Source organism: Lepidochelys kempii, chromosome 3 (assembly GCF_965140285.1).
Source record: "Lepidochelys kempii isolate rLepKem1 chromosome 3, rLepKem1.hap1, whole genome shotgun sequence".
NCBI lineage: Eukaryota > Metazoa > Chordata > Testudines > Cheloniidae > Lepidochelys > Lepidochelys kempii.
Genome location: NC_136382.1, coordinates 137,251,989 through 137,270,466, shown reverse-complemented (window position 1 = coordinate 137,270,466; position 18,478 = coordinate 137,251,989). Strand labels below are relative to the sequence as shown.

General features: G+C 38.4%; 1 protein-coding gene across 1 annotated transcript in view; it reads right to left on the bottom strand.

Moving 5' to 3' along the window:
- RYR2 (ryanodine receptor 2) overlaps positions 1–18,478 on the bottom strand; it is a 719,385-nt gene that overhangs the window by 14,747 nt on the left and 686,160 nt on the right. Inside the window, exons 97-100 of the mRNA XM_073338199.2 lie at positions 13,570–13,630; positions 11,370–11,516; positions 6,618–6,752; positions 1,968–2,124 (exon numbers count right to left, since the gene is read on the bottom strand). Coding sequence (XP_073194300.1) covers positions 1,968–2,124; positions 6,618–6,752; positions 11,370–11,516; positions 13,570–13,630 — 500 coding nt within the window. The remainder of the gene's footprint in view (positions 1–1,967; positions 2,125–6,617; positions 6,753–11,369; positions 11,517–13,569; positions 13,631–18,478) is intronic.

Below are 18,478 nucleotides of genomic sequence, written 5' to 3'. Positions count from 1 at the left end.
ACAAAAAACAAGTATTGGATATTAAAAGCCTTGATTTTGTATTCCTTTTACGGGAGAGACTCTGTCTTCATTGGAAAAAGATTGAAAGGCTTGTTTACTATGGGCCAAACACTCCCCTTTGTTCTTCAAAAGGCACATAGAAGGAGGGCAGAACTATTGCCTCTGCTGCTCCTCCATATCTTCTCTTCTGTTGTATTGAACTTCTGTACTGCACTCACTGTGCTAGTATATGAGTGCCTTGAAAGTGGGACAACTCATGGAACGGATCCAGAAGGGATAAGGGCCAAAATGGATTGGAGGTCAAGCTATACTGGAGAGAACCTCAAGAGTCAGTAGTCTTTTGCACTACAGGATCCTGCCTACATGCATCTCCTCCTTCATATCTGTGGCAGTGATATGCGGTACACCCATCTTGGATGTGTGGCCCCATTCTCTGAAGAGAAAAGCCACGATGGAGGAGCTAGTATTGCTCTTAGTGGCAATAATGCATTGTGATTAAAGCACTGTAACTTGCCACAGACTTAAAGAGAAGCATGTCCCATTGTGATTGTACCTCAAAATGACACCCTGTACCTACATATTCACCACGGCTATGTGACTATGGTATGTTTTGTCCAAACTATGCCTTGTGAGGTATCATTTGAGAAGTCATGATCCATTGAATATTACTATCCTATTGAATTGTATGTACTACCATGGTATGTGAAATTATGAAGTTTGCTATATGGTTGTTATTGAAATATATTGTGAGTCTGGGAGATGCCTACAACTAGCCTTCAAGTGGCAACAAAGGAACAACTAACATCTCCAAGACAGATTAACATTAGGACTAGCCAGTCATGTATTGAAGGCCCATTATAAAGAATCCACTCTCCCAGTGAACCCCTCCTGAACCACGTAGACAATGCAGGCCCAGTGTCTCAGCAGGGTATCTAGAACACATGATCCCTGACTCCATGTTTTAGACAGTATATTTCCATTTACATTGATTGGGGGTTATAAATTGGAGATTGTGACATCAGCCCCGGGCCTCTCTCTTCCCCCACCTACTCTGAAGACAAAAAGAACATTTGAAAGAAAAGACTTTGAACTGGGGAGATTGGCTCCAGGCTGAGCAAGGAATTCAGTCTGTGAATTAAGAACTGTGAACTGCTTATAGTGTCTAGTGGGGTGAGAAAAACTGCTTGATTCAAATCTTTCTTAGTCCGACAAAGTTTAGAATTTAGACTGTGATTTTACTTTTATTTCTTATGTAATCAACTCTGGCCTCTATGCTTAACACTGATAATCACTTAAAATCTATCTTTCTGTAGTTAATAAACTTATTTTAATATTTTTTTATTTTTCAGTGAGTTTGTCTTAAGTGTTTGGTGAATCTGCTCAGATTACAAAGGCTGGTGCATGTCCACTATCTTTTCATGAAATGGCAAACTAATTAATGAGCTTACATTGTTCAAGAGAAGATCTTGAGCAGTGTAAGATGGTACATTTCGAGAGTGCAAGGCTGGGAAGTGTGGGGGATTTTCTGGTGTTTCCCTGTGTATGGTTCATGAGTGGCTTAAAGGGCATTCATGCAATTTAGCTGGGTCTGTCCCTGCATTTTGTTGACTGAGTGATTACAGCCTCTGGAGGGATTTGCTGTTTGTCACTAGCAAAATATCATGAGAGACAGGCCAGACTGGAGATTTAAGTGGGCACAGCAGTCCCACAATTCGAGGTTGTACCCCAGGTTATCACACACATCAAACAGTTTTTCCTCTGAATCCCCCTCTCCTTGCCCTGTCCTCACTCCTGGGGTTATGTGGAGTTGAGGAAAACATCCTACCTAGCCATTATCACCCCTCTTTGGTGAAATGTTGGTCTTTTAGTTCTCATTAACATCATGTATGTGGAGGGATGACTGTGGCACTAAGATTCCAGTGGTTTCAAATATCACTTCCCTGTGGCCACAGAGTATGAACACATACCTTGTATGATGGCTAGCAGAATGACAATTACAAAGAAGAAGAAAGTAATGTCAAAGATGATCCGATAGATCTCATATTCATCTCCTGCTGGATCCTCAATTTCATCACCAATGCCTCCGCCCGCACGCACTCCAACATACATATGAAACATGTAGCACTGGAAAAAAATGAGAAAATGAAAGAACACATAACCATTTAAATAACCCATTCTCCAAGATTTTGGCTACTTATTATTATGTATTTGTATGACAGCAGTACCTAAAAGCCCCAACTGAGAATGGGATCCCATTGGGAGGTCCTGTAGAAACAGAGAGACTGTTCCTGGATTGAAAAGCTTACAGTCTAAATAAGTAAGGAAAAGAAAGGGCAAATTTCTTATTTATTTAGAGAAGAGGAAGAGGAAACAGAGGCACAGAGAGGTGAAATGAAATTGCCCAAGGTCACACAGCAAGTCAATGGCAGAGCTAGGAATAGAAATGCAGTTTCCTGATTCTCAGTCCAGTGCCTTATCTATTAGACCATGCTGGCTCTCTTTTTTCCCCTCTTTTTTGGGGGGGAGGTGGGGTGGGGGTGGGGGTAATTTTACAGCAAGATTGGAAATGCTGCTGAGATTCAAGATGCAAAATTTCATGTTTTCCAATTGCACCATAAAACAAAAAGGAAAGAGTGTTACAACAATTTTACCTGATTGAAAAAAAACTGCTAATTGCTCGTAAGTTATATGGTCTTATTGTTTGCATAGCATGGCCTGGTGAAGTAAGCATGAGGCGACAATGCAGGCACTGCTATATTCTAATTTTGGCTCTGCAACTGAATTGCTGTGTCCACCTTTGATACCGAAGAGTCTGACTCTGTGTCTGTAGATATAAAGTGGAGATGAGAATACGTATTGCAAAGTTTCTCTGAAATGTAAAATGATAATGATTACTATTATTGTAATCTGTTGCCTTTTAAATAAAATTGTATTTCTTTATTCTTTCCCCATCTTCAGTACCTCAAAGGAAAAACAGCTCCTGAGAATCCTTCTTCAGAGGACGTGTTAGAGATGCATGAGATAATTAATGTGCACTTCCATTCTGAAGAGTGACTAGTAATAGCAATGTGGGGTGTCTTGTTTACCACATCACAATGATCTCATATCAAATGTGCTCAGTTTAAGAGTTAAAATATTTTTTTTCTGACTCCCAACCCTACAGACCCACTCTGGGATCTTAAGATCAAGCTGGGCTCTTTTCTGGAATGACCACAACTTCACAAGTCATGATGATTCTACAGTGCGAATGATGTTCTCAGTTATACTTGCACAAGACCTTCCAGAGCCTTGTACAGGTGGTACTGAAGGCACTGTGTCACCTGCAGGATCATTATTGCTGCTGATGAGGCTGCGTTAGAAAGAGAAAGCTTGTCTTTTCAGAGCCCAGGTTGAGTTTTAGAGGGGGTGGTCATTTTTATCTGTAAACTGACTAAATGGGATATCAAATTGGTGATATGTAAGAAATACGGAATCCCAAAGGTGCCATTTACATAAGAATTTTTCAGAGTACAAATCATACTTTAAGAGAACAAAATGAAAGTTTTAAGAATGAGAAATCTGGATTAAAATCCTGCATCTTTGAAAAGCAAATCAAGATGTTACACACTCATTTGGTCCGGAGGAAGGGGCAACAGTGACAGGTGGTAGAATTAGTATATGGAATTGTGCTCTGTGCGGTCCCAAAAGCACATAGGCAGGTAAAGAACATAGCTAGCTGTGTGCAAAAGTTCCAGCAGATGGATTTCATGCCTGATTCCATGACCATTGCTTCCACTGAGTATTATTTTACTTCAGGAGTAGTCACATTTAGATCTGGGGGCTATATGCAGACTAAGTTCCTCCTCAACATACATAAGGATAGCAGAATCTGACCCTTTCTGATTAAGGGCAGTGCAAGAAGCTGCAATTCAGGGCAATTACTGTAATTTTTTTTTAGTCTGCAGGGGATGGGGCAGGAAGAAATCTATTTTGTTCAGGTTCATATACCACCTTTGTTACCTTGGTATCTGAGCACCTTCCAGTCATGCATTAAACAATTTCACTAACACCTGTCACATGTGGTTCAATTTCTTTCTCATCCTCCCCGCAGGGAGAAAATTGTGTGTGTTTTGATAGCTTTTTGGTTTGGGGGGGCTGAATAATCGGCTTACATGTGTCATGCTATCTTATACAAACTGTTCCAAATCAGAATTTTTTCACTCTTTGAATTTTTCACTCTTTGGATTATTTTACACTTTCCCCTCCTCTTGTACTATGATCAGAATAGGATCACATCACATCTCCATGTTGCTATCATTAGAAATGTAACTTCAACACACATCCTAAAAACATTCTTCATTTGATCCAATCAACAAATATGGCAAGAAAACTAGGAGCCACTCTGCAAACTGCACAACTGCATAGTATTTCAGACAAATGGAACACCTTTGAACACTAGGGCTTTCCCAATCTGAAGCTACGTTTGCAATTTGGGCATACTATTGTAGAACGGCAACAAACCCTGCCTGCTTATAAACTGTATTAGGTCCAGAATTATGTTGTTGGGTTTTTTTGGCACGATGGGGATGAAATTTATTTTTCTTTTGTGATGGACTGCTACTTGAGGAACCAGTTTCACACATTTGTCTTCCACTTGTAAGCACTGAAATAAAGTGGGCTTGATTGTGTTTTTGCAGTCTTCCCTGTATAAGTGGTGCATATGGTGCTGAAGAAAGACCAGTGCAGTAAAGACATCAGGCCTGAGAAAGTCATGTTTCCTTCCTTCATCCCCACTTTCTCCTCTGGCACTTTCCACTTGCAGAGGACAACCCCATAGCACTTCCAGTTTAGTTGCATTGACCAGTGCATTAGGAGAGGTGGCGTCAATGTTCCAGCCATTTCCACCTCTCCCCACCCACTTACATGGTCAGGGAGCATCAAGTCCACAGTCCCCATTTACTGCTATGCATTTAGACCCAAGTTCTGGGAAGGCCAAGCAGTTTCTTATTCCCCCTTGAATCCCAGTGTGGCCCTGTAGCACAGGCCACAATCTATCCCATTAGCAGTTTATCTTTATTCCTTTGATTTATCTTTATACAGAAAGTGTCCATTCATTGCATCTTGCCTTGCCTCCCTCCCATCCCTACAACCTCCACTCCCGACTGGATCAGAGGATTCTGAAATGCAATCGATTCATTTCTCTCTGAAATCAATTGGAAATTCAAAATGGAATTAATTATGTCAAGCTACAAAAGTGCCAAGGAGATATCGCACTGTCGGTTATGGTACTTATACTTGAAAGTGGATGTTCTCTACTGGCTAATTTACAAACATGCTAACGCTAAAAAGAAAACCTTTCCATTTCCTAATGAGTATTCCTAATGTATTTCAAATCAAATGGACTTCAAAGCACAGAGAAAGCTGACAGGTATTGTGGGCCAAATTCTGATCTTGCACTCTTGTAAATCAGTAGTAGCTCCATGGAAATCAGTGGGATTACTCTGGATTACACTGGCATAACATAGAAGAATCTGGCCCTGTATGTCATTGCTGTACAGCTAGTCAAATTATGCTCTGGGTTGCACTGATGTAACTCTGCATTAGTTCCACTAAGTCAATTTTGTTCCTATAGTTTTCACTATAGTTTAAGCCAGTGAAACTGGGTGCAGAAATTGGTTCTTAAGAAGTATCCTGTGGAGAGTGTAAGGCTACTTCATCTTAATAAAATACCTGTAGAATGTACCAACACCAATAACTAGGTGCTAAGAAAAGGCATGAGAAATCCAAGAGCCATAATGCGGTATACAGTAACAGGAATGATCTTATAATTATTTTGTTCACAAATAGTTCACAGCACAGCAATTTGAGACTTACAAAGCCACGGCCAAAGGAGGAAAGTGCACTCCCGTGGAAAATACCATAGCATTTTTACAAGGGTTTTTAGTAATGTTATTTTCTTTTAAATTTTTTCTGATTATTAGAATTTTTAAAATATGTGGTATTGGTTATTGGGAAATGAGGTAAATAATATGTAAAAAATACATCAGAAAGTCATTACATTCCTTAGATTTTGTAATGATCTAGGCAACGTCTTCTGAATCAGCAAAATTTGACACTATCAGACCCTTTCAAATGGCAATTTAAAACAATTGGTAAATAACTGTCAGGCTAACATGCACCAGAAAGTTTCCAGTGACAGAGATGTCAACGGAAGACATCCAATCAACCAATTGAGGTTAGTGGGAATCATTGGTAACAGTTTACAATAACCACACAACTGTCTGTATGGCCTGTAAAACTGCAGCATTCAGAAGTCCTTTCATGCAACTTTTGAGAAAGCCTCATGCAGTGAAACAACTTTCTGACTTTGTTTGATTTTTTTAGTCTCACATAAATCATATCAAAGACTAATGTCACATTATTTCATCTTCATTTCATTTGTGGTCACGTTCTCTAACTCCTGCAGGTTTGTATTACATTTTTTATTCCTTCATGCTTCACTGATAATCTTCCTGTTGTGAGCAGCCATCCTTCTGGCTATAGATATTATTCAGGAACAGTTGCATGAAAATAGGGGAGGGGAACAGGAAATATCATAATAACTTAAGTAAAGATGAGCAAAAAGCAAACAGACTTACTGTTAGCATATCATCACATTTCATATCTGGCATATCTCCATCTTCACTCTTGTTGTAGAATTTACGGAAAAAATTGAATGCCACTACTGTGTACAAGTAGACTACCACTGCCAGTAATCCCACTGTTAACACAAGCTAGAAGAGAGAATTATATGATGGATGTATTAACACCATGAAAGCATGCAGTGCAATTTTCTTATATGATGGGGAAAAGAGAGAAATAATAAACTACATTTACTGGCGAAGATAAACTCACTTTATTTACCCCCATCTCTCTCCCTCCCCAATCTGGCATTTTAAAAAGGAATTTTTGTTTTATTTTAGTAAAATATAAGTGGATTTTATGCAATGTTAGAGCATTTAAATTGGCTCATGAATGTTAAAATGTTTCTAGAACTTTGAGGCAAATGAACAAAAAAAATTAGCAAAAATGTAAATTCATATCCATACCGATATGTGCTCACATACAGACAGAAAAGAAGGTATTTCTATTCTGTAAGCTTAAAAAATACATTCCTGTTTCCTATTTATAGTATCAGTGCAGGTCACAAGTACATTCCAATGCAACAATTATTAAATTAAATACCAAATGTCTGGGAAATTAAAACGGTTGTAAGTCAATTCTGTGTACATACAGCATGTTTTGAGTTTGCCAGATACTCACTTTGAGCTTCTATCCAAGGATCTCAAAGTATTTTATGAACATCAATTATGTAAGCCTTTTACCTACCTATCCATGGATTTTAAGTATTATTCCCATTACATAGAATGGGAAGCTGAGACAGAGAAAACTTTCCCAAGGTCACAAAGCAAGTGTGCTGCAAAATAAGAAAAAGTCTCCAGAATATTCTAATTTCCTTATTTTGTATGGAACAGTAGAAAATATGAGATCTTCGCTTTTGTGTTTGAAATTTTAAATGAGCAAAATTTGTAATGAATGTAGATTTAGAATGGAAGACAAATTTTTCTAGAAGTTAAAACCAGTTTTAGATTTACTGACCAATTAGATTTAAGAGTATTCTTTGATCAATCTGTAAATCAGTGCCACTATTTGAAAGTGTTATTTCATCTCCATGCACTTCCACTTTGATGCAAAACTACACTTCAGAAGCAAATTGCACAGACCCGACTTGCAAAATTTGGTGCATCTTGGAGTTTGTGTAGAAAAGTGGCATTAAAAAAGTTTGCTATCTAGCTTGGTGGCAATCTTATAGTGACACAGTTTCAGTTATATCTGAGGGATCCTAGAAAAAACAGCACATTAATGTTAGTGTAATATCTTCTCTCATAAATGGCAATAAATCCCCCCAAGTCCTCAATTGCTAAAGCATTAAAATATTGACTTGAGCCAGATGAAAAGTAGTTAGAAGTGAATTACAATTTCCTGCAGCAAATATTTGAAAAGAATGAATATTTTAACAAATAATTTTCATAACTATCTGAATTATGAAGTACTATATCACCTTACATTCTATGTACTTAACTTGTAAAGGCTTCATGTAAAAGCTGCAGATCTGCTCAATCATATCTGGACATTTAAAAGGACATGTGGCTGGAACGCTAAAATTTGACCAACCTAAAGTGAACGTAACTCAGTATTGCAAGTCTCTCCAAACTTGCATGCATCAACCTTGCAAAATTCTACCTGTCCATTGGTCAAGGACAACTAATTTTTTTTGGGGGTGGGGGGGGACGACAACAGGCAAGTAAAAGATAATACTTTTTCTGTATCATTAGTCATCATTGTAATGGGCAAACAAATAGATATTGTGCTTCCCTTGGTAAATATGAGTCACAGTAAATGAAAAAACTTAGCACTGGTTTGTAATTCTCAAGTTGAAACCAGAGCAGGGTTTGCTTTTCTAACATATAAATTATCATTGTTTGCAACCTTTTAAAAAAGCAATTTTCTAGGCCCTGCAAAGAGAATCATGCAATTTTTCAAACAGGTTAAACTTTAAGGTCTAGTAATCATGTCAATGAGTGGTCATTGATCTTGTGTGACCAAATGTGCTTCTAGTTACCGGGCTAATCCTGATTTAAACAGGATTGACAGAGTACTGAATTTGGCTTTCTGTGTACACTAGTGATACTCACTATCTAACTGGGATGGGGCCTTTCTTAAATCATAGCAAGGGATATCAGTCACTTGCATTCACTTTCCTATCTTACATGCCACATCTCTGTGGCTGTCCTGTCCCATCTATTTTAAAAAACCAGAAACTTAATGTTATCTATGGTGATATTATAGCAGAGGTATGTACAATGTATGTCCATGAGCCTGTAGGGGTTGTTACTTTCCAGGACATAACTTTAAGACCTCAGCCCTTCAGTAGTAGCTGTATGAGCACTCTTTTGCCCACACAGATTTGACCTCATTATCAGGGCCTAAAGTGCTGCAATATAATAGTAACGCAATTATAAGCTCCCCACCAGAAGCTAAAGTATAGGGTAATTTCATTTTATTCATGCTCACACTCTATTTTATTATTCTAAGAGCAAAGGCTGCAGTAGGTTGGCTTGTATACCTGTGTGAGACTCACATTTTCTACTATACAAACCAAACTCATTTATTTAGTTAAATTTTTAAAAAGCTCTTCTCCAGTGCTCTAGGCACTTGTTCAAACATTACAGTAAATAACTTGTCCTTTTGGAGAGTTGCTTCAAAGTGTTCTACTGGATAGCCATCTGTCAGGGACAGATTTCAACTCCCAGCAGCCACTGTAGCTGCTATGAAAAATAGATTAAAACACTTGTTTAAACATTTGTTGAAACACATTTAAATGAAGTTGTAGTGGCTACTGAGAGTGTTAACCATCCCCTGCACAGATCATGGAATGGAAACACAATGGGGACAATCCACTGTCCTACAAATATTTGAGGGACTCCAGAAAGACAAAGCAGAGACTTAGGGTGGCCACTCTTTCCTTTGCCTTAAAACATATTCCCTTATATTTCCTTCAAGTTTCAAGCAAATAGAACTTTGCACACATGGGGCCTACATAACTGTACATAGATCAGGCAAATAGATAGTTTTGCCCCACAAGTTTCCTAGAACAACAAATCTGAGATGAGAGGCAGAAAAAAAGTGATTTTTCACTATGTATCCCATAAAACTATTGAGAGGGAAGTCCTGGGTTTTCCTCAACTGGAAAATAAATTTTTAATCTGACAATTTCATATAAAACAAGGAAATATTCTCAGTTCAGTCTGTAATATCACTTTACTATAATCCAATATTGTGTAAATACAGTCTCTGATTAGCAGTATTTGAATTTTATCCATCATTTCCCAATTAAAGCAGCATTTCCAGGTCAGTGTTCTCCAACCCCCTAATTCTGAACCTAATTCTAATAATGAACCTCCCCTCCCAACATCCCAAGAACCCTATTGCTTCCCTCTCAAAATATTTAGTTCTACAGACAGACTTTGTGAGCCCCATAGGGTTTGAAAATCCCTTTTTTAGATAAGAAACCTGATGAATAGCTTATCAATGTGTGTGAATAAGCAGGACTGTCTCCTGCCTTTAAATATGAGGGGCTGCCTCACTGCATAATTTAGACTATAAACAGTGCCTGTAAAATTGGTGATATGGACAACCTAGCTGAAGGCAGGATTCACCTTGCATCTAATAGCTACTCACATCACACTCATTCACACAGATGAGGAGCCTGCTAAAGACTTACATTCAGATTGCATTAATTTGCTTAAAATAAAGCATAGTAGTCCATTTCTATAAATCACTCAACAATTAAACTGGAGCCAGATAGATATAGTTTAAATTGAAATTTTTGTGATGCAAAATGCAGTCTGCCAGCTGATGAGTTACTAACAGCAAAATCATGGAATGCTGTTTTTGTGGTTTACATTGCTGTGGTCAAAATCACGCGTAGCCAACTTGAACAGTGTTGTGTTTTGTCAACAAAAATTTTAAAAAAACCCAGTGACTAATCTATCAGGATCTTTAATCCTGATGTGCATTGTAGGTGAAATTAACCCAAGCTCAAAGGGTCATATGTAAAGAATAAGCCATGCTTAAACTCTGCATTAAGGTACAAAATTTCAGCCCAGTCCCCCAACCTGTTTAATTTAGCTCGGAGCTGGATATATCCATGGCTGGGGAGGAAAAGAAGGCTACCAACTAAATACATTGCCAGTCTATGGCTATTTATACAGCTCCGACTGTAGTAACCACTAGAGTTCTAACACACCCTCTGCACAGAGAGGCATAATGGAAGGATCCATGTAGCAGCAGATCCTCTGGCCCCCTCTCTGCCTCACCCCTAGCATGGTTGTACACAAGATGACATTGCAGAGAAAGCTCCCAAACCCTTTCCTATCCCTCCTTGTATATCAGAACTGCATCAGGTGAGTTGCTAGGAGGGTGTCTGCACCCACAGAGGATGACCTGTATTTTCCCTGAAGTAAGTACTTGTGTGGGCCTTTTGCTCTTGTTAGACTTTCAATATACTAGAAGCCAAGGATCATAGCAAGAGTGCTGCTATAACAGAACTAAATTGACAGTAAAACTTGGTTATTTTCTTTAATATATGTCTGAAATATAACTTCAGACATCATGATTATCCTCCAGCCCAGCTTCCTCATCAATACAAGACTAAACTGCAATTAAAGAACATTTCTCCTTTCAATCCTTGAGAAAAGTTTTCCCCAGTCAGTTTGAATTCAGCCACGGGATGAACCTAACTGAGCATTCCTTCAGCAAAAAAGGGAGAGGGAGATGAAGCTTGATACCTGTTTGCCATTATGGGTTACTGATGACAGAATAGTTCGTAGTGTCTTGAATCCCATTGCAATGTCAAGGAGATGAGCAGCAAAGAAAAAGTTGTTGTAATGGCCAAGGATTGACATAGTCATATACCAGGCTAGGTAAAGGAAAGACTATTAGGAAAAAAAGAGAGAGAATTGCATTAGGAAAACAGGAAATGAAATCTACAGCCTTGAGTAATAACCAGTCTTACCTTAGTCACAAAGTAAAAGAGAGAATTATATTAGAGCTCAAACTTGCCTTTCTGTTGGGTATTCAGGTATGGTGGTTTACTATAGTGATGCTTGCTAGAGCTGGTTAGGAGTTTGATGACAAAATATTTTTTGTCAAAAATGCCAATTTGTCAAAACTCAAACCTATTCAGAAGAAGAGTAAGTTTTTACAAAATTTTCAACTTGAAAATTTTTTGAAGTGAATTTCAAAATTCTCCTTACATTTAGTTTCAACATTCTCCAACCAAAAAAATTGTTCTTCTGATTCCAAATTACTTTTCGTTCAGAAATGCAAACAAATTATAGTAAATAAAATACAGAAAAATTAAAAATGGTTGAAACAGAAATGAAATATTTTGAATTATAGAAACAAAAAGTTTGAATTGACCTGAACCATTTATTTATTTATGGATTTTCAGTGTGCAAAAATTTTGAGATTTTTACTTTTCATCCCAATTTGGGACAGGAAAATCACTTCCTACAAAGCTTTAATGTTTGGATCTCTGCTATTAAAGAAGGACAAACCTTAGATCAGGCTTGAAAACACATGGATATTTATAAAATAAGTTCAGGTTTGTCAGGGTTTTATTTTTTATTCTGAATGCTGTTGTTGCAGATATTTATAACGGAATAAGAGCTTACGACTCCACAACCCAACTATATATGATATTATAGCATTTTGCTCTCAAATGGTCAGGATTATAATTTCACCCAGCATTCAGCAAGAGAAGTAGATAGAAGCTGAGGGAAGAAATATCTTTCATAGTTGGCAAAAGAGGTAAGAAAAAGTATGAGAAATATACAAGAAAATGGATGCGTAGGCGGGCTTACATCCAATCCAGCACTGGTCATGTCACTGCTTTGGTTTACCTTCAATTTCACATCAAACCAATCACCACATCTGTTTTTTTCACAGTACTGCTCCCCTTCTAGGTGTGGTTTATTACTATAAAATAATACTCTAAACCTTCCAGACCTCTTCTCTGGGCTCATTTAGTCCTTTCAATTTATGATGGACTTTAGCTTCCATATAACCCTCCCTCTAGACTCAAAAGTCTTTACAGTCCTCAATCAGAGTTTCCTCTTGCTTATAGTTCTCCCTTCAGGCTCACAGTCCTATGCACCCCTCCGACCTCAGCGGTCTCTTGTTCCCTGCAGGTCCCTAAGCCTGGGAAAGCAGGAGAACTGCCACCTGCCCTTTCCCAGTAAGCTCCCACCCCAAACTCAGGCTCAGCAGGCCTGCTTCTCAGTCACCAGTTCTCCATCCTTTGCATGCATTCCCTTTATCTGGGGAGGTGAACTAGGCCTGGGATGGGGGAGGCTGAGTCCTAACCCTCAAAGGTCAAGCTCATCCTGTGACAGGATATCATTTGATAGGTTGGATATTTTTTTAACATGGAAATGAAGAAGAGTAGAGTTAATAAATCACATTCTGTGCCATATTCTTCTACTTCCAGATATACCAGTGTAAATCGAGAGTAACTCCACTGAAATCAACTATCGCTATCTGTACTTGTTCTAGTAATTCTCAGTGGCTCCACATATAAAATGGAAATAGATCTAAGCCTGGCATGAGAAATTGTGATTAAAGTTGATACCCACACTAAAATAGTTCAGATTCACTCTTTTCTAATTTTTACAAAATACCACACACAAATTGTTGCAAGTTTCTGTGCACAACTGAGGTGCACAAAAACAAATCAGAGAAAGACCCAGCTGAACTCTACTGAAGTCAAGGAAGTTTCTGCAGATTTTTACCTGTATAACTGAGACAGGAGTTTGGCTTCCTGTCCAAGTTCACAGGTCAGGGTTAAAAAGCAAAATTACCTCCCTTATCAGATTAGTAAATTGTTATCAGTAGCATACAGAAGTAATCAGATTCATACATTTCAACCAATTTCTCATGCTTAGAACTCTGTTTTATTTTATTATACATGTAGTAAAATGAACTTACATTATCAGTGAAAACAACTCCTAATTTCCACATCTGATACTTTACGTCAATGGAATTTAGCCTGCAAAAAAAGCAGATGCATATAAAAGTTCAGTGAGAAATCACACAGCATCCATTCTACTGTAAGTGCATTATCCTGTAGGTATAATAAGCTACAATTGTCCTGTTTCTCCTAAAGTTGAAAGGAATAGTAGAATTCATATAGAGAACATGCTGTTATTGTGGGATGTTCCTATCTGAAACGTTAGCAGGAAAATGTTTATATAAACAGATCTCATGTGTCTTTGTCCTACTGAAACCAGGGATGAGGGCTATTGAAAGAAAGGGGTATTAGGATACTACAAATGAAGCTGGGAAATTTGTGAGAGAGGAAGATGAGAGGGTTTAATCATGGAGGAGAGCAAATTTAGTATGTTTAACAACAGCAGCAGCAACAAAATGAATGGCAACTCTCTGACTGTGGATTAGATTGTGCCATTCTGGCATAGCCCTGCACTGGGGGCAGTGTGGAACTCCATGCCAGCCAAAGCAGCATAACAGAAACTATCTCAGAGAGGCAGAATGCCACTCGGAGTTCCCCAGTACACAGGGGCATCACACAAACTGTTACACTCCACTTTATGGGCTGCAGCATGTAGCTTCTCAACCAGACCAGCCAGTTCCACTGGCCAGCTCAGCTTCCCATTACTCTCTACAACTTCCCTGGTCTCTTAAGGCAACCGATGCTATAAGGGAAGGAATTAGGCAACAGTTTCTACATTTGAGTGCCAGGGTTGTCATTCTGTCCAGTCATTAGAAGAGCATAGAAGATTCTTTACTTCCTTCTTTACCACTACACACCCATTAAAGGCTAAGTCAGAATCCAGTCTATACTTGTATGTTGCATCCCTTTCCCCTCACTCATTGTCTGTCTTTGTCCTTTTTAGTCTTTACACTCCATAAAACAGGGAATAAGTCTTCTGTGTTTGGAGAGCTCCCAACACACCTTGGGTTCTACTGCAGTAATGATTGTGTTAAAACAGACACACATGAGAGATTTAAAATTAGGGATATTCATAGATAAAAATGAAATATTCATTCAGAAATCTACACCTGTTAGTATTTTAGTAAAATTATTTCCAAGGAATTTTCAATTACAGTTAGCATTCTATTACCAGTAAAAAATATTGTATATCCACTCTACAGTATTTACTCATTTGCTGTATTGCTACCTGTTACCGGCCGTTTTCATAAGAACGGCCATACTGGGTCCATCTAGCCCAGTATCCTGCCAGGTGCTTCAGAGGGAATGAACAGAAAAGATAATCATCAAGTGATCCATCCCCTCTCATGCTGTCCTTCTCCAACCATTCAACCCCTTCAGTGGCACAGCATCACTTACCCATGACCACTATGCTTCTCTCCTTCTTCCCCCTGAGATTGATTCTGACTTCTTACTCCAACAATCTCTTCCTCTCAACCCCAAAAACTTAAAGCTAAATTTTTTATAATACAAATAAACCATTTTTTGTAAGCAGGTGAGACAAGAACCTAACAAGAGCCATCACCATGGCTGCTTGCTTGGGCATTAAGCCCTATTACATGTTGAGCCACTTTCTGGTTCTTTATCTTTATGGAGTGGAAATTATTTGAGCTATCTGTGAAGTGTTTAGCACAAATAGACCCTATTCTGATTGGGGACTTTGTGGACAATTATAATGTAGATAATTATATTAAAATATTATCCACCTTCTCCATATAATTATGAGCCAATTAAATGCTCCTTCAAATAAACAGCAAACAACAATTATTAGTGTTAGATATAGTGTAGACAGGTGTAGTACCCTTGTCATCTCAAATTGTGTAGTGGTTCTCTAATGGGTGCTTGTGAGAGTTTTACCTAAGGCCACTAACATAATGTAATCTACTCGGGGCTTAAACCCAGGTCTCCCAAGATTAGAGCAGGTTTTGTTAGATTCTCAATTTCATGGACAGGACAATTCACCAAAAATAAAATAATTTCTCTGCTTTGATTAAGTGTTAACCATTCAGAGAAGATTTTGCCATCAAATCAGTTGAACTTCCATTCAAAGTAGTAGTAATTATTATTTATATAGCGCATAAGTCTACAAGGAGATTTACAGGTCAATAAAAAAGCAGAAGACCAAGTTCTATCTTATGTGCACTAGTATAAATCAGTAGTTATTTCACAGAAGTCAATGAAGTAACAAGGATATGAAACCTATGTTGAGTGTGATCAGAATCAGGACAACGTTCTCTGTCCAAAGGAACTTGCAACATATTTAATTGTGATTCCGCTGATTTTACTTATAACAATGCCAATTTACTTAACACAGAGGAACTGTAAAGGTGGTGGTTGTTTGGATTAGTGGGAAATTTGTCCTTTGACTCATTCTCACACATATTTTTCACTATATAAATTTAATTTTACCACAGAAATGATACAGACGATACAGTAAATCATATACCATATTAACACTTATTTAGTCTCTTGCCACACGCAAACACGCATTGATTTCCATAGGACTGCTCACTGTGAGTAGAAATGGCACCATTGGGTTTTTAATAAACAATCTCTGCTGACAGAAATAGAAATAGTTTTAACACAGAAAGAAGTATGGCCTAGTAGGCCACACATGGGGACTAAAAGTATTTGTGTCCTAACCCCAATTTTACTACTGATTTGGTGTGTGGTCTTAAACAAGTTCATTGACCTCTCTGTGATTCAATTTCCCCACCTGTATACTAATTATCTAGTTCACAGCACTCTAAATCATGTGAAAATTAACGTTTTTATGCAAAATACAAATGTTATTAATGTTTTTTAAAGAATGTGTTGTTACTTACCTTCATACCCATAGCAATTTGTTTTCCATATCATCTCTTTACCCTATTTATTTCAAGTTTGCACATCACTTGATATAGTTGAGAAAATTAATAGAATGTTATCATATAAAAGTTACATGGGGCATGCTATTGCAGACACAAATCAAAAGGACAAACTTGCATGGTTACTAGTTCCCCTTGGAATATTATTGGCTAAGTTCACATTGTGTTCGATAGGCCTCTTGGTCAGAAAAGTTTTGTATAATGTAACTTTTTCTCCCCAGGACAACAAAATTATGCTGTCTTTGTATCTGACCACCTCCAAACTACTTAATGAGATCTCAGTGTCTGTCAGACTTGAATGCACATTTGTTGCTCTAACATTCAAAAAGAATAAGCAATTGTTGCACTCCTATGGGTTTGAGAGCATCCTTGAACAGTGCTTCTGACATGGACACTGGCCTAGGAACAGAGAGCTTTAGATGACTTTACCTGGAGGGAAATAATAGATTCCTCTGAGGACGAGTTATTTTGGGTCTTGAGTCCTCCAACTAGATGACTGCTAGAGAGTACTCTGCATAGGATGACCAGATGTCCCAATTTTATAGGGACAGTCCCAATTTTGGGTCTTTTTCTAGGCTCCTATTACCCCTCACCCCATCCCGGTTTTTCACATTTGCTGTCTGGTCACTGTAACTCTGAACCTTAGTACAGTGAGGCAACAATGGAAGGGTATTAGGCTAGATTCTGCTGCCATTTACACTGGTGAAAATCTGAGCAATCCCATTAAATCTGTGCCATTGTTTAGAACATATCCTTCAAAACTACAAGACTTGACCCCTGCAGAGGAGAAGAGCTGGGCCCTATCTTGACTGATCAAAATAACATATTGCAGTTTGTCTTTTGGGATGTGATCTGTTTTCCTTTCAGAGTTGAAATATAAAATCTAAGAGCCAATATTATGGTTCAAAGCTGTTCAACTGTTATACAACCTGGTCTCTTGCAGTTTCCAGACCATGAACTGCAAGGTGACACTCCGACCCTAAACTGGATGAAGAAATGGGAACAGTAGAGCCAAAAGGTACTGCCACCGTCAGAGGACAATGTATTTAGGAATAACTCTCTTCACTGAGTGAAGATGATACAACAATATACCATGGATACTAATGGAAACTTAACTTTGACTGTAGAAGCTGCATTCTTAGATTCACAAAAGGGGTGACAACGATACAGGAAGGCCATCAGAACCCATATTGTTATTTAAGATCTGACTATTCCTACTGGTTGCCCTATTGCCTTGACAATGGCTTTTCTTAAGCTTTCAAGTTATCTTGCTGAAGGAAAGCAGAATTCACTTTAGAGTCTATAATTGCTTCCAGAAAAGTTAATACTTGTGTTGTTTATCCTGATATCTAATTTCCTGAATAGAGACTAGGTATGTGTAGGATTTGGATTAGTCTTTGAGCCAAACAAGCTCTGATGATATAGATGTCAAAATAAGGGCATACCAGGAGCTCAATATGGTAAAGATAAACTCTTTTCAATCCCAGTCACTTTGGGTTGGATTTTAACCTTACAATCTAGCCCAATTAAGGGGCAGCATTTAGTTGAGCAGGAGCAGGGCACAAACTGGACTGAGATACAAATTCTTAATCATTCCCTGCTTTTCTCTTGCTTGGGGCAGGAGGTGGCATGGGGTGGAGTAAGCTGTGCCATTCCACTTTCCACTCATTCCATTTTGCATCAGTTCAGCTGTACAAAGCCCCACCCACTCCCTGTCAAACTCTGCAGGAGTGGAAGTAGGAGCCTAGTGGCAAGATGGGCAGCCTGAATAAGGGAGTAAGCAGCTCCTTACATCCCCCTTATTTTTCTGCATGGGCATGCACCCACAGAGGACATGCACTCATTCGTGAGGCCAAGGTAAAAATTGAGGCTCTGCAGATATACTTAACGAAAAGGAGCTGTTGCCCAGTTAGAACATAGGAAACCTACTGTGTGAATCCTAAAGGTCAGGAGAACTGAACCAGTCCTAAAGGAGGGGATTATGCAGACCCTAGAAGCACCATTCAGAACTGGATGCTTC